Below are 17,252 nucleotides of genomic sequence, written 5' to 3' on the forward strand. Positions count from 1 at the left end.
CATTTTGCAAGGTCACAAGGGACAAAAATGAAATTTGTGCTGTGCAGATTTTACCTAATACAATCTTCAAAGCATTACCCATTATAGCAAATGCTAAAGGGGCCACAGATTGGTCTCTGTTACAGTGGTGATCAAAGTAGTTGACTCAAACTCAGGAAAAATGTTGATTAAAAAAAAATTTTAAAGCACCTGAGTGAATGCCCTTAGCACAAGGTTAGGAGTTGTTGAGGTAGTTTATTGTAATAGTTAACATACATACAGTGCTGAACTTGAAAGCTGCTGCATTCCTAATCTCTCCTGCAGCTAACATAGCTCCTAATGGATAAAGCAGCTGTCTTATTGCTAGACAGATGCATACAGAATGCCATTAGCCTGGCAGATTTTTCTCCCCCTAACTGCATTGCTTTGTAATTTGCTCCCATATTGGTTGAAAATGACTTAAGCATTTTGTAAAAAGTCTAGACACTTTCCCAGTCAACTTGCATTAAAGCCATAATCTGAACTCTCTTCCACAACAATCCAAATGAAAGCAGGAATTTTGCCATCCCGGTCAGCTCCCATCAGCTCAAAAGCTTTTGAAGAAGCTTTAGTTTTCTACCGATGTGAACTTTCCCATGGATTGGGTGTGACAATGAATGATTGCATTCATATAATACTAAATGCCAAATTAATGAAGTTCCACACAGCAGACAACATAATTTAATAAAGGCTGCTGTGATGTGGCTGGCGGTAAGCAGAGGACACCACACATAAAGCCCAGTTGGAATAAGGGCGGAATTGTCCTTCCCAATGACATTGATAACAGGTTACCACATAACTATGCAGCTGCCAGGAAGTGATTAGCTCGAGCCCAGGCTGTGTTTTTAATTTTCTTCATCGTCAAATGGGTTTTAGTTTTCAGATCCCAAATGTATTGAATCATTGCCTACCAGTGGTATATATGAATATGAATATATTACAAATGCATGTGTGTATGTATATGCACATATATATGAAACCTCACAAGTCTGCTTTCTTGAGCTGCTTTGAATTTCTTTTTCACTCTTTGCCTATGTGAATTACATAGCTTACCTATATGAAAAAAAAGTTTCATTGTTGGCCAGTGAACTGTTCTCTAGTTTCCCTGGATTTTCTAAGCCAGAAGGTTCACTTAGAGTTAAGTTAGGAGGATTCAGTTCCACTCAATTATCCATTACGTGCAAGACAAAGTATTAGGCTCTGGGGATATCAGAGGGACAAGTCCTTGAGGGAGCGGATATTCTACTGGGGTTGGGAGTGGGGAGGTAGAACCTAGGTAGAGAAAAATAAATACAATGTTCATAGCAAGTTACATGGGGTAATTTCAAGAAAAGCACACTAACTGGGGTGAGGGGATCCAGAAGAGGATCTACCACCTTGTGTAGAAGGTGGTCCCTGAGCTTTGGTTTGAAGGAAGCTAGGGATTCTGGGAGGTGGGGATAGAAGGGAAGACAGGCATGGAGAGCCCCAAAGAGACAAACAAGGCAAAGAGATGCAAGATGGAATGTGATAGATGGGGAACAGCTAGCAGACCAGTTTGGTCAGAACAGAGAGGGTGTGGAAGGGAATACTACGAAATTAAACCAGAAAGCTCTTTGGGTTCCACATCATGGAGAGCTTTAAATTTTCATTCTGATTTCATCTAAGAAGATTGACGTGAGATTGAAGAAGTACAATCAAGTCATTTAGTCTCAATTACACTCTCCCTGTTCCATTTCCCAGTAATATTTGGTTGTCTAATTTCTAAATCAATTTCTCAAGCTCCTGCTTGGGGAGGAAATCTATTCTCAGTGTTTGTGTTCGTGTGTCCTCTTTGTCTCTTGTCATGCTAATGGTGTCTATTATTCACCCAGGTTTGGTACATGGATGGCTATCACAACAATCGGTTTGTCCGAGAGTACAAATCCATGATTGATTTTATGAATACAGACAATTTCACCTCCCACCGCCTCCCTCACCCTTGGTCAGGGACAGGGCAGGTGGTCTACAATGGGTCTATTTATTTCAATAAATTCCAAAGTCACATCATCATCAGGTTTGACCTGAAAACAGAATTAATCCTCAAGACCCGAAGCCTGGATTATGCTGGCTACAACAACATGTACCATTATGCCTGGGGAGGACATTCAGATATTGATCTCATGGTGGATGAGAATGGACTATGGGCCGTCTATGCCACCAACCAGAATGCGGGGAACATAGTGATCAGCAAGTTGGACCCCAACACCCTGCAGATCCTCCAGACGTGGAATACCAGCTACCCAAAGCGCAGTGCTGGTGAGGCCTTCATTATCTGTGGCACCCTCTACGTCACCAATGGCTACTCAGGAGGCACCAAGGTCCACTATGCATACCAGACCAATGCCTCAACCTATGAATATATTGACATCCCATTCCAGAACAAATACTCACATATTTCCATGTTGGATTACAACCCAAAAGACAGGGCCCTTTATGCGTGGAACAACGGGCATCAGACCCTTTACAATGTCACCCTCTTCCATGTCATCCGGTCTGATGAGTTGTAGGGCCCTCAGATCATTAGTTTCAGGGCAAAGTCCTAACCCACAAGAAAACTCCTATCAAACAACTGCCAAAATAATTATAACTAATAAGTAATAATAATTTTAAAGAATCATCAGCAATGTGGATTAATATGATGTTAGAGTGGTGAACGTTACCTCTGTGTTTCTAGAATACGGGCCTGCCACAGACTTCAGAAGAAAACCACACATTTGCAGCTGGAACTGCGGTCAAAATGTTTCCCCGTCTCCCTTGTGCCCTTCTAGCCAACTCTTGTACTGTTGGAAGGCAATGACTGTTGGATAACTCTCTTTGGAGAACAGTCCCTCTGTCTGGATTGCATGGACTTTTTCTTAGATCATGGTCAACTTTGATGGGTGTGAATTTTGTGTCTAAGTGAGAGAGAAGCCCAGGGGCCAAACTAGGTGTCTGGTGAGACTAACACAGGTTAGTTTTCCTTGCATTCCATTGCAGCTACTGTCTCTCGACTGTGTTTTTGTCTCTTAGATTAACTGTGCTGAGACCCAAGGTAGCTCCTGGATCTTTGTCTTAGTACTTATTAAACCCAATGGTTGGAGTATGTATTCTGAACAGTTGTTGTACCCGTATTGTTTGAAATTATGTATTCAGCAAATATATTGTATAATGTATGTCTGTTACTTACCAGAGGTGGCAACTTTGTCTGTTCAGTTTATGCAATGAATGTTGTAAATGCGATGCTGTAGTTTGGGTTAATAAATGATGGTTTTGTTTCTACAAAGAAAAAAAAATCAGTGTTTACCCTTATACACAATTAACTGAGTTCATGTTGATAATATTCGAAAGAAATAATTCTCTCCTTGTTACAGTATCTAAAAAGCATAGCCATTGATAAGAGAGTCTTTCAGGAACCTGGAGTTTCTAGGAAGAAGTTTTGAGAGTGCAACATTGTGAAGGAAGCTACATTTTTTCTAAAAGAGGAAAGCTTTGTACTACCCGTAGTTAACGAAGAAACAATAAAATATTAGGAGATGTTCTGGTTTTCCTTGTTGTAATTACTGAGGGGAGGGATTTGAAAGTGAGCCATCCTTCAGAATCGTTATGGAACTGCTTGCCGCTGTTTTCCTGCCCCAGCTTTGGCAAAAGCTGACCCCAGCCCCAAGGAAGGAGGCTAGACTAGCTATCCACCAACAGTCTGCCTAGCAACACTGAATCCTGGGACTTTTATTCTCTCTGATCAGACCATTGTCTGAGCTTAAAGTCAGAAGCCATAGCTTCAAATCTTGTTTATGTCATTTGTTTGCTATGTTATCAAGAGCAAATTACTTGGCCTCTCTAAGCCTCAGCTTCTTCATCTCTGAAATGAGGGCAATCACACTTGCCCTGTCCTACCCACCCTGCCCTGCCCCCCTCTGACTTATTGTTAGAAAAGGGCTTTGTTAACCTAGAGACAATATAAAGGTGAATTTTGATCATCACTATCATTGCTCTTCCCTGCCCCTCCTGGGAAAAAATGTGAATAACCTTCCATTCAATCAATCGACAAGCGTTTATTGTTCTTTCCAGGCCACTGACAAAAGATCCCTTGGGGAACCTCTCCCTTGTCACTATTTAGGATACTTGAGGGTCACTTACAGCTTTTCATCGAGCCCAGATGCATCCATGCCAGCTCCTACCAAATGTCATGGCTCTATTATGTGGACCACAGTAGGGATCCAGACTCAGTGACATCACTCAGATTCTGTGAACCTATGAAGGTCAATTGATTCTCTGCCTCTTCTCACCACCACCACTACTTCCACCATACACCCCTACCCCCACCCTCTCACATCTGGGCTCACTGAAACTGAGCTGTACGTGGCTTTCTCCTTTTTTGATTCTGCAGTGACTATTAAGGCATCCTTGGTCCCTTACTTTTTAAACATAATCACTGATATGCCAGAAGGTAGTTTTATCTACACTTCCCCTAGTCAACCACTTAGAAAAGCATGGCTCAGCAGCTATAAAGCATCAGAAGACTTGGCAGAAGCTCCATATTGCCCAGTGCCTCCTGAATCCTTCATTCCCTGAGAAGTCTGTTCCAATGGATCATGTTCTGTCACCCTGAGCAAGTTATACTCCTCTTCCATCATCTGCAATCAGAGATTCTAGGGACCCTCTAAGATCATGTAGTCCAACCAAAACCACAAATTGTATATAGAACATCCAGGATAAGTGTTCCTCCTCCAGCTTCCAATGACATTACTCCAAAGGTAGGGAACTTGCCCACCCATTCCATTTGTGGACAGCTCTCGTTTGGAAGTTTTTCCTTATATTGAGCTGAAATCCATTTCACTAGAACTTATTCCTCGCTTCTCTGCTCCTTTCTATCACCATGATCACCACTTCAGCTTAGATTGTTGCCACTGCTCACCGGTACATGTTGTAACTGCTTTTCCTGCCTCTAGTTTAGCAGCTTTCCAATCCCTCCTTTACACCAATGATATCAAATTCAATTAGAAATGGGGACCACATCCATACATAAGGATCCCTGCAATCTGTATATTTATTTAATTTTAAATGTAATAGTATCTGTTTTACTTTATTTTAATTTATTTTGTTAATTATTTCCCAATTGCATTTTATTCTGGTTTGGGCCACACTTAGGAGAGTTGTGAGCTATGTGTGGCCTGTGTTTGATCCCTCTACTTTTCACAATTGCCTGATTCCACTTGAGTTTTAGTTCTGCCCTCCAGCACCAAAAAGAACTAGGCTAACCCATCTCCAGGGATTTCTGTAGTTAGGCTCATTGTATGGTCACTTTTGTTTGATGGAGTTCATTAAAGTAACAAAAGGTCTGTAGTAAATGAATTACAACCCAAATTCAATCCAACAAACATTTATTAAGCATGTATGAGGACCTGTGCTAGGTGTTTCAGATAAAACATAAATACAAATAGCCCTTCTCGGGGAGCTTACAATCTAACTTGAAAGAAAATACATGTAGACAGACATGCATAGTACAAGGCAAAACATGGTGTGTGCAAAGGGCATGTTAAGACTAAGTAATATGAAAAAAATAGAGGGAGATTAGGCCATTTACAGAGGGTAGAGGAAGTCATAGATGGTTTTATAAATGAGGTAGGTCTGGAGCTAGGTCTTAAAGGAAGAAAGGAAATCCGATAGGTGAGATTGCATGGTGGGAAGTCCATCCCAGGCATGGGAGAAAATGTGAGCCAAGACAATGAAAGAAAATGCCAGAAAAGGGGGGACAGAGTAGAGGATTTGACCATGCAACACACGAAGGGGAAATGTGGGATAAGACTGACAAGGTAGGTTGGAATGAAATCCTAGTGTCTTGAATTCAAGTATTAGGAATTCATGTTATTTCATAGACAGTGGGGTGCCACTAAAGGGTTTTGACTGGAAGAGCAATGAAATTAGGCATTGTGTAAAGTAAAGTAGAGGGGTCAAAGATGCCACAGGCCACATGTGGCCCACAACACTCCTGAGTGTGGCCCAAACCAGAGAAGAATGCAGTTGGGAAGCAATTAGTGAAATAAAATAAAACATAGATAATATTACATTTTAAAACTAAGTCAATGTACAGATTGCAGGGATCCTTATGTCTGGTAGGGCCCCCAATTTCTTTTTGAATTTGGCACCACTGGTGTAAAGGATGGGCTGGAGAGTTGATAAACTGGAGGCAGGGAAACCAGTTAATGACATTACTGGTGAGCAGTGGCAAGAACCTAATCTGAGTTGGTGGTCATGGGGATGGGAGCAGAGAAACTGGAGAGACCCGTGCCAAAGCCAGTTGATTCCACTTCAGTAATATCAGTTCTTAGGATGCTTAGCTCTGGAAGCATGATTTGCTGCCTTTAAATACCCAAACCAATCAGGAGTAGGAATCACTGAGACCAGATGGATTGCCTCATCTGGTTCCATGGCAGAGACTCTCATAATGGGTTTGAGAGCTTCTACAAAGAATGAATGCATTAGCTGCTCATCCTGTGGAAAATATGATGGAAAGAGTAGGAACTAAGCAGAAACCTATGATTATGGAAGAGATTCCGTGAGATGTGGTTTGGACATAATGGCTGAGCAATCCTTTCCTAAGAGCCTGGGGAAAAGAAGGGCTATTCACAGAGAGAAGCAGTTAGTCTTACTGCTGAGAACTACTTGGGATCCTTGAGAATAAGGACTGTTTCATTCTTTGTATTTGTATCCCTGGCACCCAACATAGTAGAAATCTAGCAAAGTTTGCTGATTAATTAATTGACTCATGGCTGTTCTATCTGTCTGAATAAGACTGGTGAAAATGATCCTCTTGGGAAGGGGAGAGAAAATAAATTTGTGTTCATTGAAAAAGTTAAATTTTAAAAATAAATAAGTAAAAAGAAAATGCCCTCTCAAAAAACTCTTCCCTTGGAAGTCATGAAACTCTTACATCACTATTTCTCTATACTCTAGACCACTTCCTCAGCCTTGCTGTCTGTTTAGATTGTTTTTTCTCCTTTCTCTCTCTCTCTCTCTCTCTCTCTCTCTCTCTCTCTCTCTCTCTATACCTTCTTTCCAAGCCTCTTTTCTCAAATGCTTATTTCCATATCATTCTCTTGCTTTCACATTTGTGTTTTTCTTGGTAGCACAAAATGAATGCCCATCCAAGCTCATTAGACAAAAGCTTCAAAGATCCCTTGCACTATCTCTCAGTTCCTAGCCTGACCTACATTAATGCTTCCAGCAGTGAACTTAGAAGAGTCTAAAGCAGATGACATTAAGAGGAGGAGGGGGAGGAGGGGGAACCAAAAGGAAAAAGACTCCTAACCCCTTAATTAGTGCCTCATTAGTGAAAAGCTCCACATTAGAGAATAACAATGCTGCTGAACTATGTGCTGAAGCTCCAATTAAAACTTTGGTGCTCCATGGACATTTCCATACGTTTCTGTTTACAAATTATCTCAAAAGGAGACCAGCATATAAGTTTCCTACATCAGGGAGAATTGCTGTGGATTCTGGTTATTAAAATCAAATTCTGAGTTTTAAAAAGTCATAAGGCACGTCTCTGAGGCCTCTCATCTGGGGCCCAGCATGAGGGATCAGTCTGAGGAGGCACCAGGAGGCAAGTATTGTATGTGAATAATTACATGCTGATTCTGAAACAGTTTTCCCCTTTACACAGTCAAAACCAATATATAAATAACTGTTAAAATGAATAGACTAAGTAATGGTCTGATGAGTCTAGGATAGATTCACAATATTCATGTATGGGTTTTCTAGGGGCAAAAATTTCGCTATGGTGTTGAACACACAGACACACACACATTACAGAAATTACATGAAGAAACTTGTCTACTCTTGTGTCTCCAAGATTCCCATAGCCAATAGATTTCTATCAAAAGGCTATGAGTCAATTTTCTTGATTAAAAGTTTGCCCCAGAATCAAAATTCAACTGTACTCTGGAATGTCTAAAGTCAGAGTTGTAAGTCTAGAACACACATTGAGAGCCCTATTTGGATTTTGAGGATACTATCTCAGTGCAAATGTCTCTGTGTAAAGAGGATGCAGGAGATAACACAGGACAGTTATTTAAAGCAACCGTATCAAATGGCATCATCAAGGTGCATCAACAGGATGCAATGAAATTGGAGAAGCTCCAGAGAAAAGACAAACGCAAGGATGATCAAAGGACAGAGGGCTTTAGCACAGTGCCCGATGTAGAAGTGCTTCATAAATGTTTGTTGACTGACTGATTTCCCCATGAGGAGAAACCCAAATAAGAAGGACTCTTTAGTCTGGAAAGGCTATCAAGATTAAAAAAAATCAATAAACGTGTGATAAGGTAAAACAAATTTGTTCACAAAATCGTTGAGAATTAGAACAAAGGAAACTCTTCTTTTTTAAAGTAGGTAACTTTCTATGACTCATCTCAACTCTTCTGCAAAGTCAACGTAGAACAAAAGATTTTGCCCAAACAAGAATAAACCTTTCTTCTAATGCCTAATTAAAAAAATTTTTTTTGCTCTAGTGTGTATGGAATCCCAGTGAGGAAAACTCCCTCTTCCCATGCAAATCAGGAAATGTTCTGCAACTTAGTCTTAGACAATCGCATGGGACTCTGAGAGTCTGAGTGCTGGCCCAGGGTGACTCAGTCAGTAGATGTCAGGAGTGAGACAAATTGCAACTCTTCCTGATGCCCCAGGATCTCTCTCTATTCACTTCATTGTGCTGTGGATAGAGTGTTGGACCTACAGTCATGACTTTAAATCCAACTATCGTGATAGTCCTGACCAAGTCACTAACTTATCTGCCTCAGTTTCCTCATCTGTAAAATGGGTGGGGGTCATAATAATAGCACCTACCTCCCAGGGTTCGTGTGAGGATAAAATAAGATAATATTTATAAAGTGCTTTGCAAACCTTGAAGTGTTATATAAATGCTAGCTTTTATTATCTTTGCTTCTCATTTTTTTTTACTAGAGATCTATATTTTTTTTAAAGCGACACGGCTCCAATCATCTTCTGCCTTCAGCTCACAAATGAGGTCAAAGTGAAAAAAGGTATTATGTAAAGTGACCTATGCCTTTCCTGTTCTGTGAATTGTAGAGTCCTGGATTTGAAGTGTGTCCTTTATATTTCTGTGGACAGAGTAGTGAATCACCTGCCTTTTCTTTCCCAGATGAGCAAAGAGAACAGGGCCATGAGAATAGTATGTCAGAGCTGCTGTGTCAAGGGCTGTTCTTTGAACAATAAGGGTACTTTCTCCAGATACTGATGAGTCAGTGCTGCTGAAGCCCTGGGTCATATCTTGCTGGGTGGGAAATGTATCTCAAGTGGCTCAGAGCCTTTTCATTATCAGGAAGCCAAACCATAGCGAGTGGATTATGAAGCTAATACTAATTTAGGACGGAATAATAACTCCCTTCTCTCTAGTACATTCAGACTTCCAAAGCATTTCTCTCGAGATAACCCTGTAAGGTTGGCTTTGAAGGCATTGTTATACCCATTTCACAGACAGTGAGACTGGGCCTTAAAGAGGTTAAGTAGCTTAACTAAACAAGAGCCCACATCTGGTATGTGTTGAAGCTAATAATAATAGCTGGCATCTATATCATCTTTTAAAGTTTGCAAAGCTCCCTCACTTAAACCCAGGTCACTTGTCCCCATACTCCTACAAGTACAACATCCCAGCCTAAGATTATCTTATGAGACCTCTGGGAGCAACAGGACAGAAAAAATGAGTCTGATGTGAGAAATTAGTTCCAGAGCTTGAGGTGGGAGAAAGGGAACTAACATGATTCCCTTCAATCCTTTGTTGTAATTTAGCCATTTTTCAGTTGTGTCTGACTCTTTGTGACCCCATTTGGGGTTTTCTTGGCAGAGATACTGGAGTGGTTTGCCATTTCCTTCTCTAGCTCATTTTACAGATGAGAAAACTGAGGCAAACAGGGTTAAGTGATTTGTCCAAGGTCACGCCACTAATATCTGAGGCCAGATTTCAACTCAGGTCTTCCTGATTCCAGGCTCAGCACTCTATCCACTGTGCCACCTAGCTACCCCAATCACTACTACAGACTTTGTATGTCGCTCTTTCCCCCTGCTCTGTGCTTGATCCTTACCCCTAAGCCTAGTAAAAAAAAATAGCCCCAACAGTGACCAAGACTACTCAAACTTTACAACAAATACCCACCATCCTGATGAAGAGCACTGCAATCTCAATCCCACTAAAACTCAACCTTGGCCAAAACACCCCCCAACTCTGACCACAAGCACCCCACCCTAACAAAAATCTCCTAGTCCCACCCATTAATACCTTTAACCACCAACAAAGACCTCCCCAACCCAGACCACAAACATCCTCTCTACCTTGATGACCCAATTGCTTAATGTTCTTTGTCCAACCCAAATTAATTTGTACATACCTTTTATATCTTTGTCTGTTGTGCCCACTAGAAAGTAATTTCCTTGAGAACAGGAACTGCTTCTTTTTTGTCTTTGTATTTTCAACACCTACAACAATATGTTGCACATAGTAGATACTCAATAAATGCTTGTTGAATTTAATTGACCAAGAACCCCCCAACCTGATGATAAACAGCTCCCAGTTCTGACCAAATCATGACCCTTTCCAATCATGACCATATTCCCAACTACAGATATGCTAATGTTTATAGCAAGATCTGCCTCATTTTTGACCATAAGATCCTCCCAATCTTGACTAAGACCCTTTTTAATTCTAGCCATAAACAACCACCAACCCTAAGACTTCCAATCCTAACTACAATCTTGTATCCATGTACCAGTTTGGTAAAAGAAGAGAAAGACTGGTGAAGTGGATAAACCCCTGGATATGGAGTCAAAGGACATGAGTTCAAATCCTGGCTCCGCTAAGTACTGCCTGTGTAATTATGCCAGATCCCTGCAGCCATCATCCCAAGTTGAGCCTGTTTCAATAATCTCTACTTCAGATGGATGCATATGGCACCTCGCCCTGAATCCATGATGCTCTGAATCCCGGCCCAGTGCCACAGGTGAGCTATGTTCCCTCAGCAAATCCTGCTGTGGCTCGCTATCCCCTCCAAGTATGTAAGGAAAAGCAGCAGAGAGTAGCCATTTTGCTCACTCTTTGGTCCTTTAGCTCACATTTCCGTGACTTGTGGGAAACGTTTGGATAATGATTGTTGTTGCTTCTCTTACTTTCCAATGGTTTTCCTTTGGATGCATATCAGTAGTTACAGAAAGATTAAGATATATTAAAGAGTGACGTCTATCCAGAGTTGAGGTTTGACTCCATGCTGAACCACCATCACCATGTTCCTCTGTCTCCTCATAAGCTGCCTTGAGGCCCTTTGGTATCAGCTGACTGGCCTGCTAATGTGCTCAGAGAGCCCTTGGGGTCACACCAGGTATTTCGTTGGTCTGAAACATCCCTTGGGTCTTATTCAGTCCAATAGAATTGGACAAAATCTCATTCCAAGCTCTTGTCAAAAAGTTTCTACCTCACTTGTTACCTCACTTGGCATTCTGGCTGATGGCATGACCCACTGCCAGGGTACAGGAGCCTTGGGTTTTCCTCACATCCTGCTTTCCCAAAAGAGCAGTTGTTACCTCTCGCAGCTTTAAAAATGCTGCTTATTTTTTAGACTGAATTGTGTTGATTTGTGATGCTAATTTGGGGAAGGCGTACAGTATTCCTCTTAAGGAGCAGCAAAACAGATCCACTTGTTTGTTTTCTCAAGTGCCTTAAAATCTTCTCTTCTGAAAAGAGAGTTGGTGTGTGTTGTGTTGCCCAGACTATTATCCTTGCCAAGAAAGCCCTATGGTCCATGGGGTCATGAAGAGTCAAACACAACTGAATGACTGAATAATAACAACAAGCCCCAAAGATACATGAATGAGAAAGATCTGTGTCGTGGATCTGAAAATAAAATTGAAATAAAAAAAGGCAAGGCACTTTCCTCTCTCTGGGCCTCAGTTTCCCCATCTGTAAAATGAAGAGGCTAGATGGGATTATCCCTAAGGTCCCTTTTACCTTTAATTTCTATAAAAATGTCCTAGAGTAGGAATGGAAATCAAGTTTAAAGCTTTCTGGAGAATATCCCCATATAAATCCACATCTTACCATCTCTTCTCTCACTGGGGAGCGAGATTGAATGTGACAAAAGCATAATTTACTGCCCCCCCACACAGAGGATTGTTCACAGTTTCCTTTGATCACAACTCTAAGTTGGGTCCTACCTTAAAGAGCATTGTCACCTCACAAAGCCTAAAGGCATTTGCAGCATGGCAAATTTCTTAGGATGGTGCTTAAGACCTCAGGATAAAATATGCTATTTAATAATTTCTCTCCAACATGCATGCAGTATTTTAATTCTAAAGTGTAGATGGAGGCTCTTTAAAAAAAAGTATTAGTATACTGATGCAGAGAAGAAAGGGGGCATTTAAGTTTTTAAAATCTTATTTTTATCGATATTTCTATGCATGTTTATACATCACCCTCATTTCTGAGCAAATCCCTTACCTGCAACCAAAGGGACATCAATTGTAACAAAGATTAAAAAAAGAGAAAAAAACATTTCAGTAAAATCAACCACCATATAAACCATGGCTGACAGTGTATGTAGTATTTCACAGCTCTCTTTACAAAGAGGAGAGAGAAGTTGAGTTTCTTAATTTTTCTCTGGGGTCAGACGTGGTCCTAATAATTACACAGCACAAGCTTTTGTTTTTTCTTTAGAATTTCAATGTTATAGTCATTGCTTATGTTATTTTCCTGGTTATTCTTACCTCACTCTGTATCAACTTCTATGTCTTCTCATGCTTTTCTGAATTCTTCATAGTCATCATTTCTTAGTTCAGTAGTACTCCATTATCTTCTCACACCATGCTTTGTTCAGTGATTCCTCATGATGAGCATCTGTTTTATTTCCAGTTCTTTGCTAAAGTGTTCAAAAAAATGCTAGTGTTGAATATTTGTTGTATGTCGTGGCTTTCTTTCTGTCTTCAACTTCCTTCCAGTGTGCTCCTAGCAATGCAATCTCTAGGTCACTTTGACCCAGAGACAGAGATTTCTGTCACTTTTAAAAGCAAAATTCCAGATTGAAAAAAGGTTCATTTCATAATGTTCTTTTTTGCATTTTATAGATACTGTGATAAGGATGATTCTATACTTCATTCACTCTGTGATCTACTGGTATGAGTATTTCCACCACTGGTGTAGAAGACAAGCAACCTATCCATTCCTTCTCCTATACCACTGTTGTCCATATCTTTTTCTAAATATTCCATACAGAATCTATCCAATGTACTAGAGGCCTTCCTCCGAGTTTTTATATTTTGTTAATACCAGTGCAAAACTCTATTGGTCCCTCTATTATCACTCATTCTTGACTGGATCACCTCTTTATCCGGTCGTCGATATATTTAATGAGGTCTTCCATGACACTTCCTTGTACCTATCATTGCCGGTAATCTGCTTCACCCAGCTTATACCCACTATGCAGATAGCATTTCATTGTCCTTTATGTCATCTAAGACTTTTATTCTCCTGAGACTGTGGCATTCCATGATCTGTGGCAAAATAGCACTACGGGAAGAGCACTATATTAAAAAGTTGAACTTCAGCAACAGAAAGCAACTTGGGATCACTGAGAACACTGAGTAATTTCCCCCAAACGATCCAGATGGTCTCCACCTCCTATTCAATTCATTGTCTTCCATGCTTGTCCAAGATAGGTGGAGTGATGGATTAATTCAACATCCTGCCAATACAGCTGCCTGTCACCGGCCAGACAATATTTATTCTTCATCGACTTGTTTGTTCCTGTGTAGATGACTAGGCTGATGTTTTCTTAATGGCTGTAGATCTCACTGTGGAGGTTCTGTAGTGTTCTAGGGTCATTCTTGAAGCTCTATTCCCCTTCACCCTTTCATGTCCATTCAGTTACCAGGTAATCTTGATACTACCTCTACTCCCTTTTCTTCACCCATATGATCACCCCATCCTATCCAGTTCAGATCCTTATCACCTCTTGCCTAGACAGTTTTAACAACCTTCCAACTGGACTTGTCACTTCTAGTTTCTCCCTTTCTTAATCCATCTTCTGCACAACCACCAAAATAATTTTCCTGAAGCATGGGTCTGACCATATAATTTCCCACTTATCACCATACTCCAAGACAAGAACTTTCAATATTTCCCTGTTGGTTCTAGGATAAAATATCCATTCCTCATCTTCAAAGCATTTTATGATTTAATTTCAATCTACCTTCTTCCCAGGCCTATTTCATATTATTTTGTATTCAAGCCAAATTGGCCTATTTGCTACTTGCTGAACTCCATGCTCTATCTCCATCCTCTTTCCTTTAACATAGACTGTCCCTTATGCTTGAAAATGTACTTCCTCCTTGCCTTTACCTATTAGCCTCCCTAGCTACCTTCAAGACTCAGTTCATATGCCACCTCCTCCATGAAGCCTTTCCTGATTCCATTAATTGTTAGCATTTACGGCCTCCTCAATTTTTCTTGTAAAAAAAGTATAAAGGAAGTATAGAGAACTATTTACCTTTCTTGGCCTTTTTGAAATGTATGAAGAAGTTCCTCAATCAAACCTAATGGAATTATGGAACAAATAGCCATTGGCTGGTTAAAGGATGAGCCACAACCCTGGTGGCTTTTAAAAAGCAATCTTGTCAGCTCTGGAGAAAGCAAAAACCAGAGTTGCTTGGTTGAACATTGGAAATCATTTCTGGCAATCAAGAAGATTGCCAGTTGTGGAGGAAGACCCCAACTCTTAAAGGGGAATCACTTTTTATCTTTTACTTTGAACTTCTTTTAGAGTCTGGGGAATGGGGCAAAAGGGAGGAAGAATTTCCCTAACCTTTGTTCTCATCAACAAAGATGTTTTTTGGTGGGGCAATTCACCTGTGAAATACCATGCTGAGTATGGAGTAGGTCTAGAGGGTCCAACTACAGAGTCAAGTTGAGACTTGAAGAGGAGCCCCAGAAGCCCAGTAGAGTGATCTGCCAAACAGATAATGCTGTGTTCAGGGACCATAGCATGAGGACAACATAAAAAGAGGGGAAAAAATCCGGGGCCTGCAGGGCAAGTAGTGTTCTCTACTACTGTCGCTCTCTTCTAGTATACTCTATTTGTGTGCTCACTGTTCTCATGGATGCTGTGTTTATTTGTGGAAGAGTGTATCTAGGGTTTATAAGTTTATGACATTTTTAAAAATGCATTTGTCTTGAGTTAATTGTGTCAACTGGCTGAGTGTTTAAAGGTAAACACACTGATGGGGACTCAAGTTATAGTTTTAGTACTGTGGACCCAGAGAGTACCTTGGACCTCAGGTAATTGCTTCCTAGGGGAACCAACCTGTGAGTTTGAGTTAGGGGTGGGGTACCCCAGAGAGGGTGTTACATTTACTTCTCTGTTTAATTATTTGCATCCCCCAGGAGAAAATAAGTCTCTTGAGGGAAGGGACCATTTCTAATTTTTGTCATTGTATATGGTAGGCACTTAATAAAAGCCTGTTGAATTAAATAGGGTTTTCTTTCAGCTGATTCTCAGACTAGCCATACAATTTAAGTAGTAGAGGAATTTTTATCCCCTCTTGACAAAGGAAGAAATTGGAGGCCTTTGAAGTGATGTGACTTGTTTGAAGTCACTGCAAACAGATTGTAAACTCCACGAGGGTAGGGACCATTTCTTATTTATCTTGGCATCTATCTTGTCCAGTGGATCTGAGCAGAGCAGATATTTCTAAATGTCTGTTGAACAGAATTGAATTGGCGGAACTAGGACCCAAACACAGACCTCTTAACCTTTAATTGGTCACCCTTTCTCAACAGAGACTTGGGTTTGGGCAGTTTAATATGTAAGATAGTGGCAAAAGAGCTGCATTTGAAATCAGAAGGAAAGGGTTCATATCTCAGTTCTTCTGGTCCTTACTTTATCCCCTATCACAGGAGAGACAAATTGCTTCCCCCTCTCTGGGCCCTTCATTTTTTTCCTCTCTAACGTGAAAGAGTTGGACTACATGGTCTCCCTCCTAAGTCCCTTTCAGCTGGAAATCTTATGATTCTCTGAAAAGTCTGCTGGGAGGTATCTCAGCAACTTCTCCAAAGGTTCCCCCAAAGAGCCAGGAGGCCTAAAGCTTCATCCCTCCCGAGGCCTTATTCTTGCTTCCTATGCCAAGCCCCAAGGGGGAGGCCCACAGCACCAGCTGTTAGTCACTGATGCTGTGAAAAGAAATAGCAATGTCCCTATTGATTGCTTCCTTCCTGCTAACGGCTTGAAAATAAGAATGATGTCGTGGCTGTATGTGGCTCAGTGCTCCAGTTTTGTTCATTGAATTCTCAGGTTATTCCTCCTTTCCTTTTGTTTCTATCTCTTTTTCTCCAGGGTCCCCTTACTTCAAGGACATTAGTGTTCAGTACCAAGATAGACTAAAAACAATTTTGTTTTGTTCTCTGCCCAAATCTGTGTTTGTAGACCTTACGACTACCCCCCAGACAAAAGAGACACCGCAAAAAGGGGGCTGTCTATCTGCCCATTTCTGAAATTTACCATTTACCAGTTACCTTTTTAGTCAGGCACTGTCTCCTTTAATTAAACGTTAAAGGGTTTCTTATCAGCATGGGAGCCCATTTCCCTCACTTAGAGCCATCTCCTTTTCCACCTAAATTGGCTGTGGCATGCCATAATAAAAGAGAAAAACTACGACTTCATCGGGTCATTCAGAGGAGCTGACATTAACTCAGGAAGGTCCTCTCTGGAAGGAGGCATTCAATTAAACTTTATTGCAGCTCAGCAACTTGAGGCCATGCGTGTGAATCTCAATAGCTGGGCTGAGGTTTTAAAATGGCATCGGAACTCATCATTTTTGCAGGGTTCTGACTGGAGAAGGGGTTCTATCTGTGCTTATTCTGGGAAGCCTGGTTTCCAAAAATACATTTGCTAGAGGATTCCAGATGAGGTTTTAAAAATACAAATTCAAGAGGTCAGCATAGGATAATGGAAACAGCACTGTACCTGCAGTCAGGAGAGCCGCATTCAAAGCCTGGTTCTTCTGTTTACTGTGGGTGTGTTCTTGGGCGAGTGATTCCCTGCTATGACCAGCAGTTTCTTTCTCTGTAAAATTAATTAAGCCAAAATTGGATCAAACCAAATGATCTTTAAGGTTTTTTTCTGGCTTCACATCCTACAAAAGCTAGGTGCTACCAAAATCAGGGAGTCAGGGCAAGGACA

The 17,252-nt window shown here is 40.9% G+C and overlaps 1 protein-coding gene across 2 annotated transcripts in view; it reads left to right on the forward strand.

Moving 5' to 3' along the window:
- OLFM1 (olfactomedin 1) overlaps nt 1-3,553 on the forward strand; it is a 58,726-nt gene extending 55,173 nt beyond the window's left edge. For both annotated transcript variants that reach the window (XM_036751901.1, XM_036751900.1), the window contains exon 6: nt 1,872-3,553. In XM_036751901.1, the coding sequence (XP_036607796.1) occupies nt 1,872-2,546 (675 nt within the window). In that variant the 3' untranslated portion in view covers nt 2,547-3,553. The remainder of the gene's footprint in view (nt 1-1,871) is intronic.
- Nucleotides 3,554-17,252: the final 13,699 nt, after the last annotated feature.

Source organism: Trichosurus vulpecula, chromosome 3 (assembly GCF_011100635.1).
Source record: "Trichosurus vulpecula isolate mTriVul1 chromosome 3, mTriVul1.pri, whole genome shotgun sequence".
Taxonomy (NCBI): Eukaryota; Metazoa; Chordata; class Mammalia; order Diprotodontia; family Phalangeridae; genus Trichosurus; species Trichosurus vulpecula.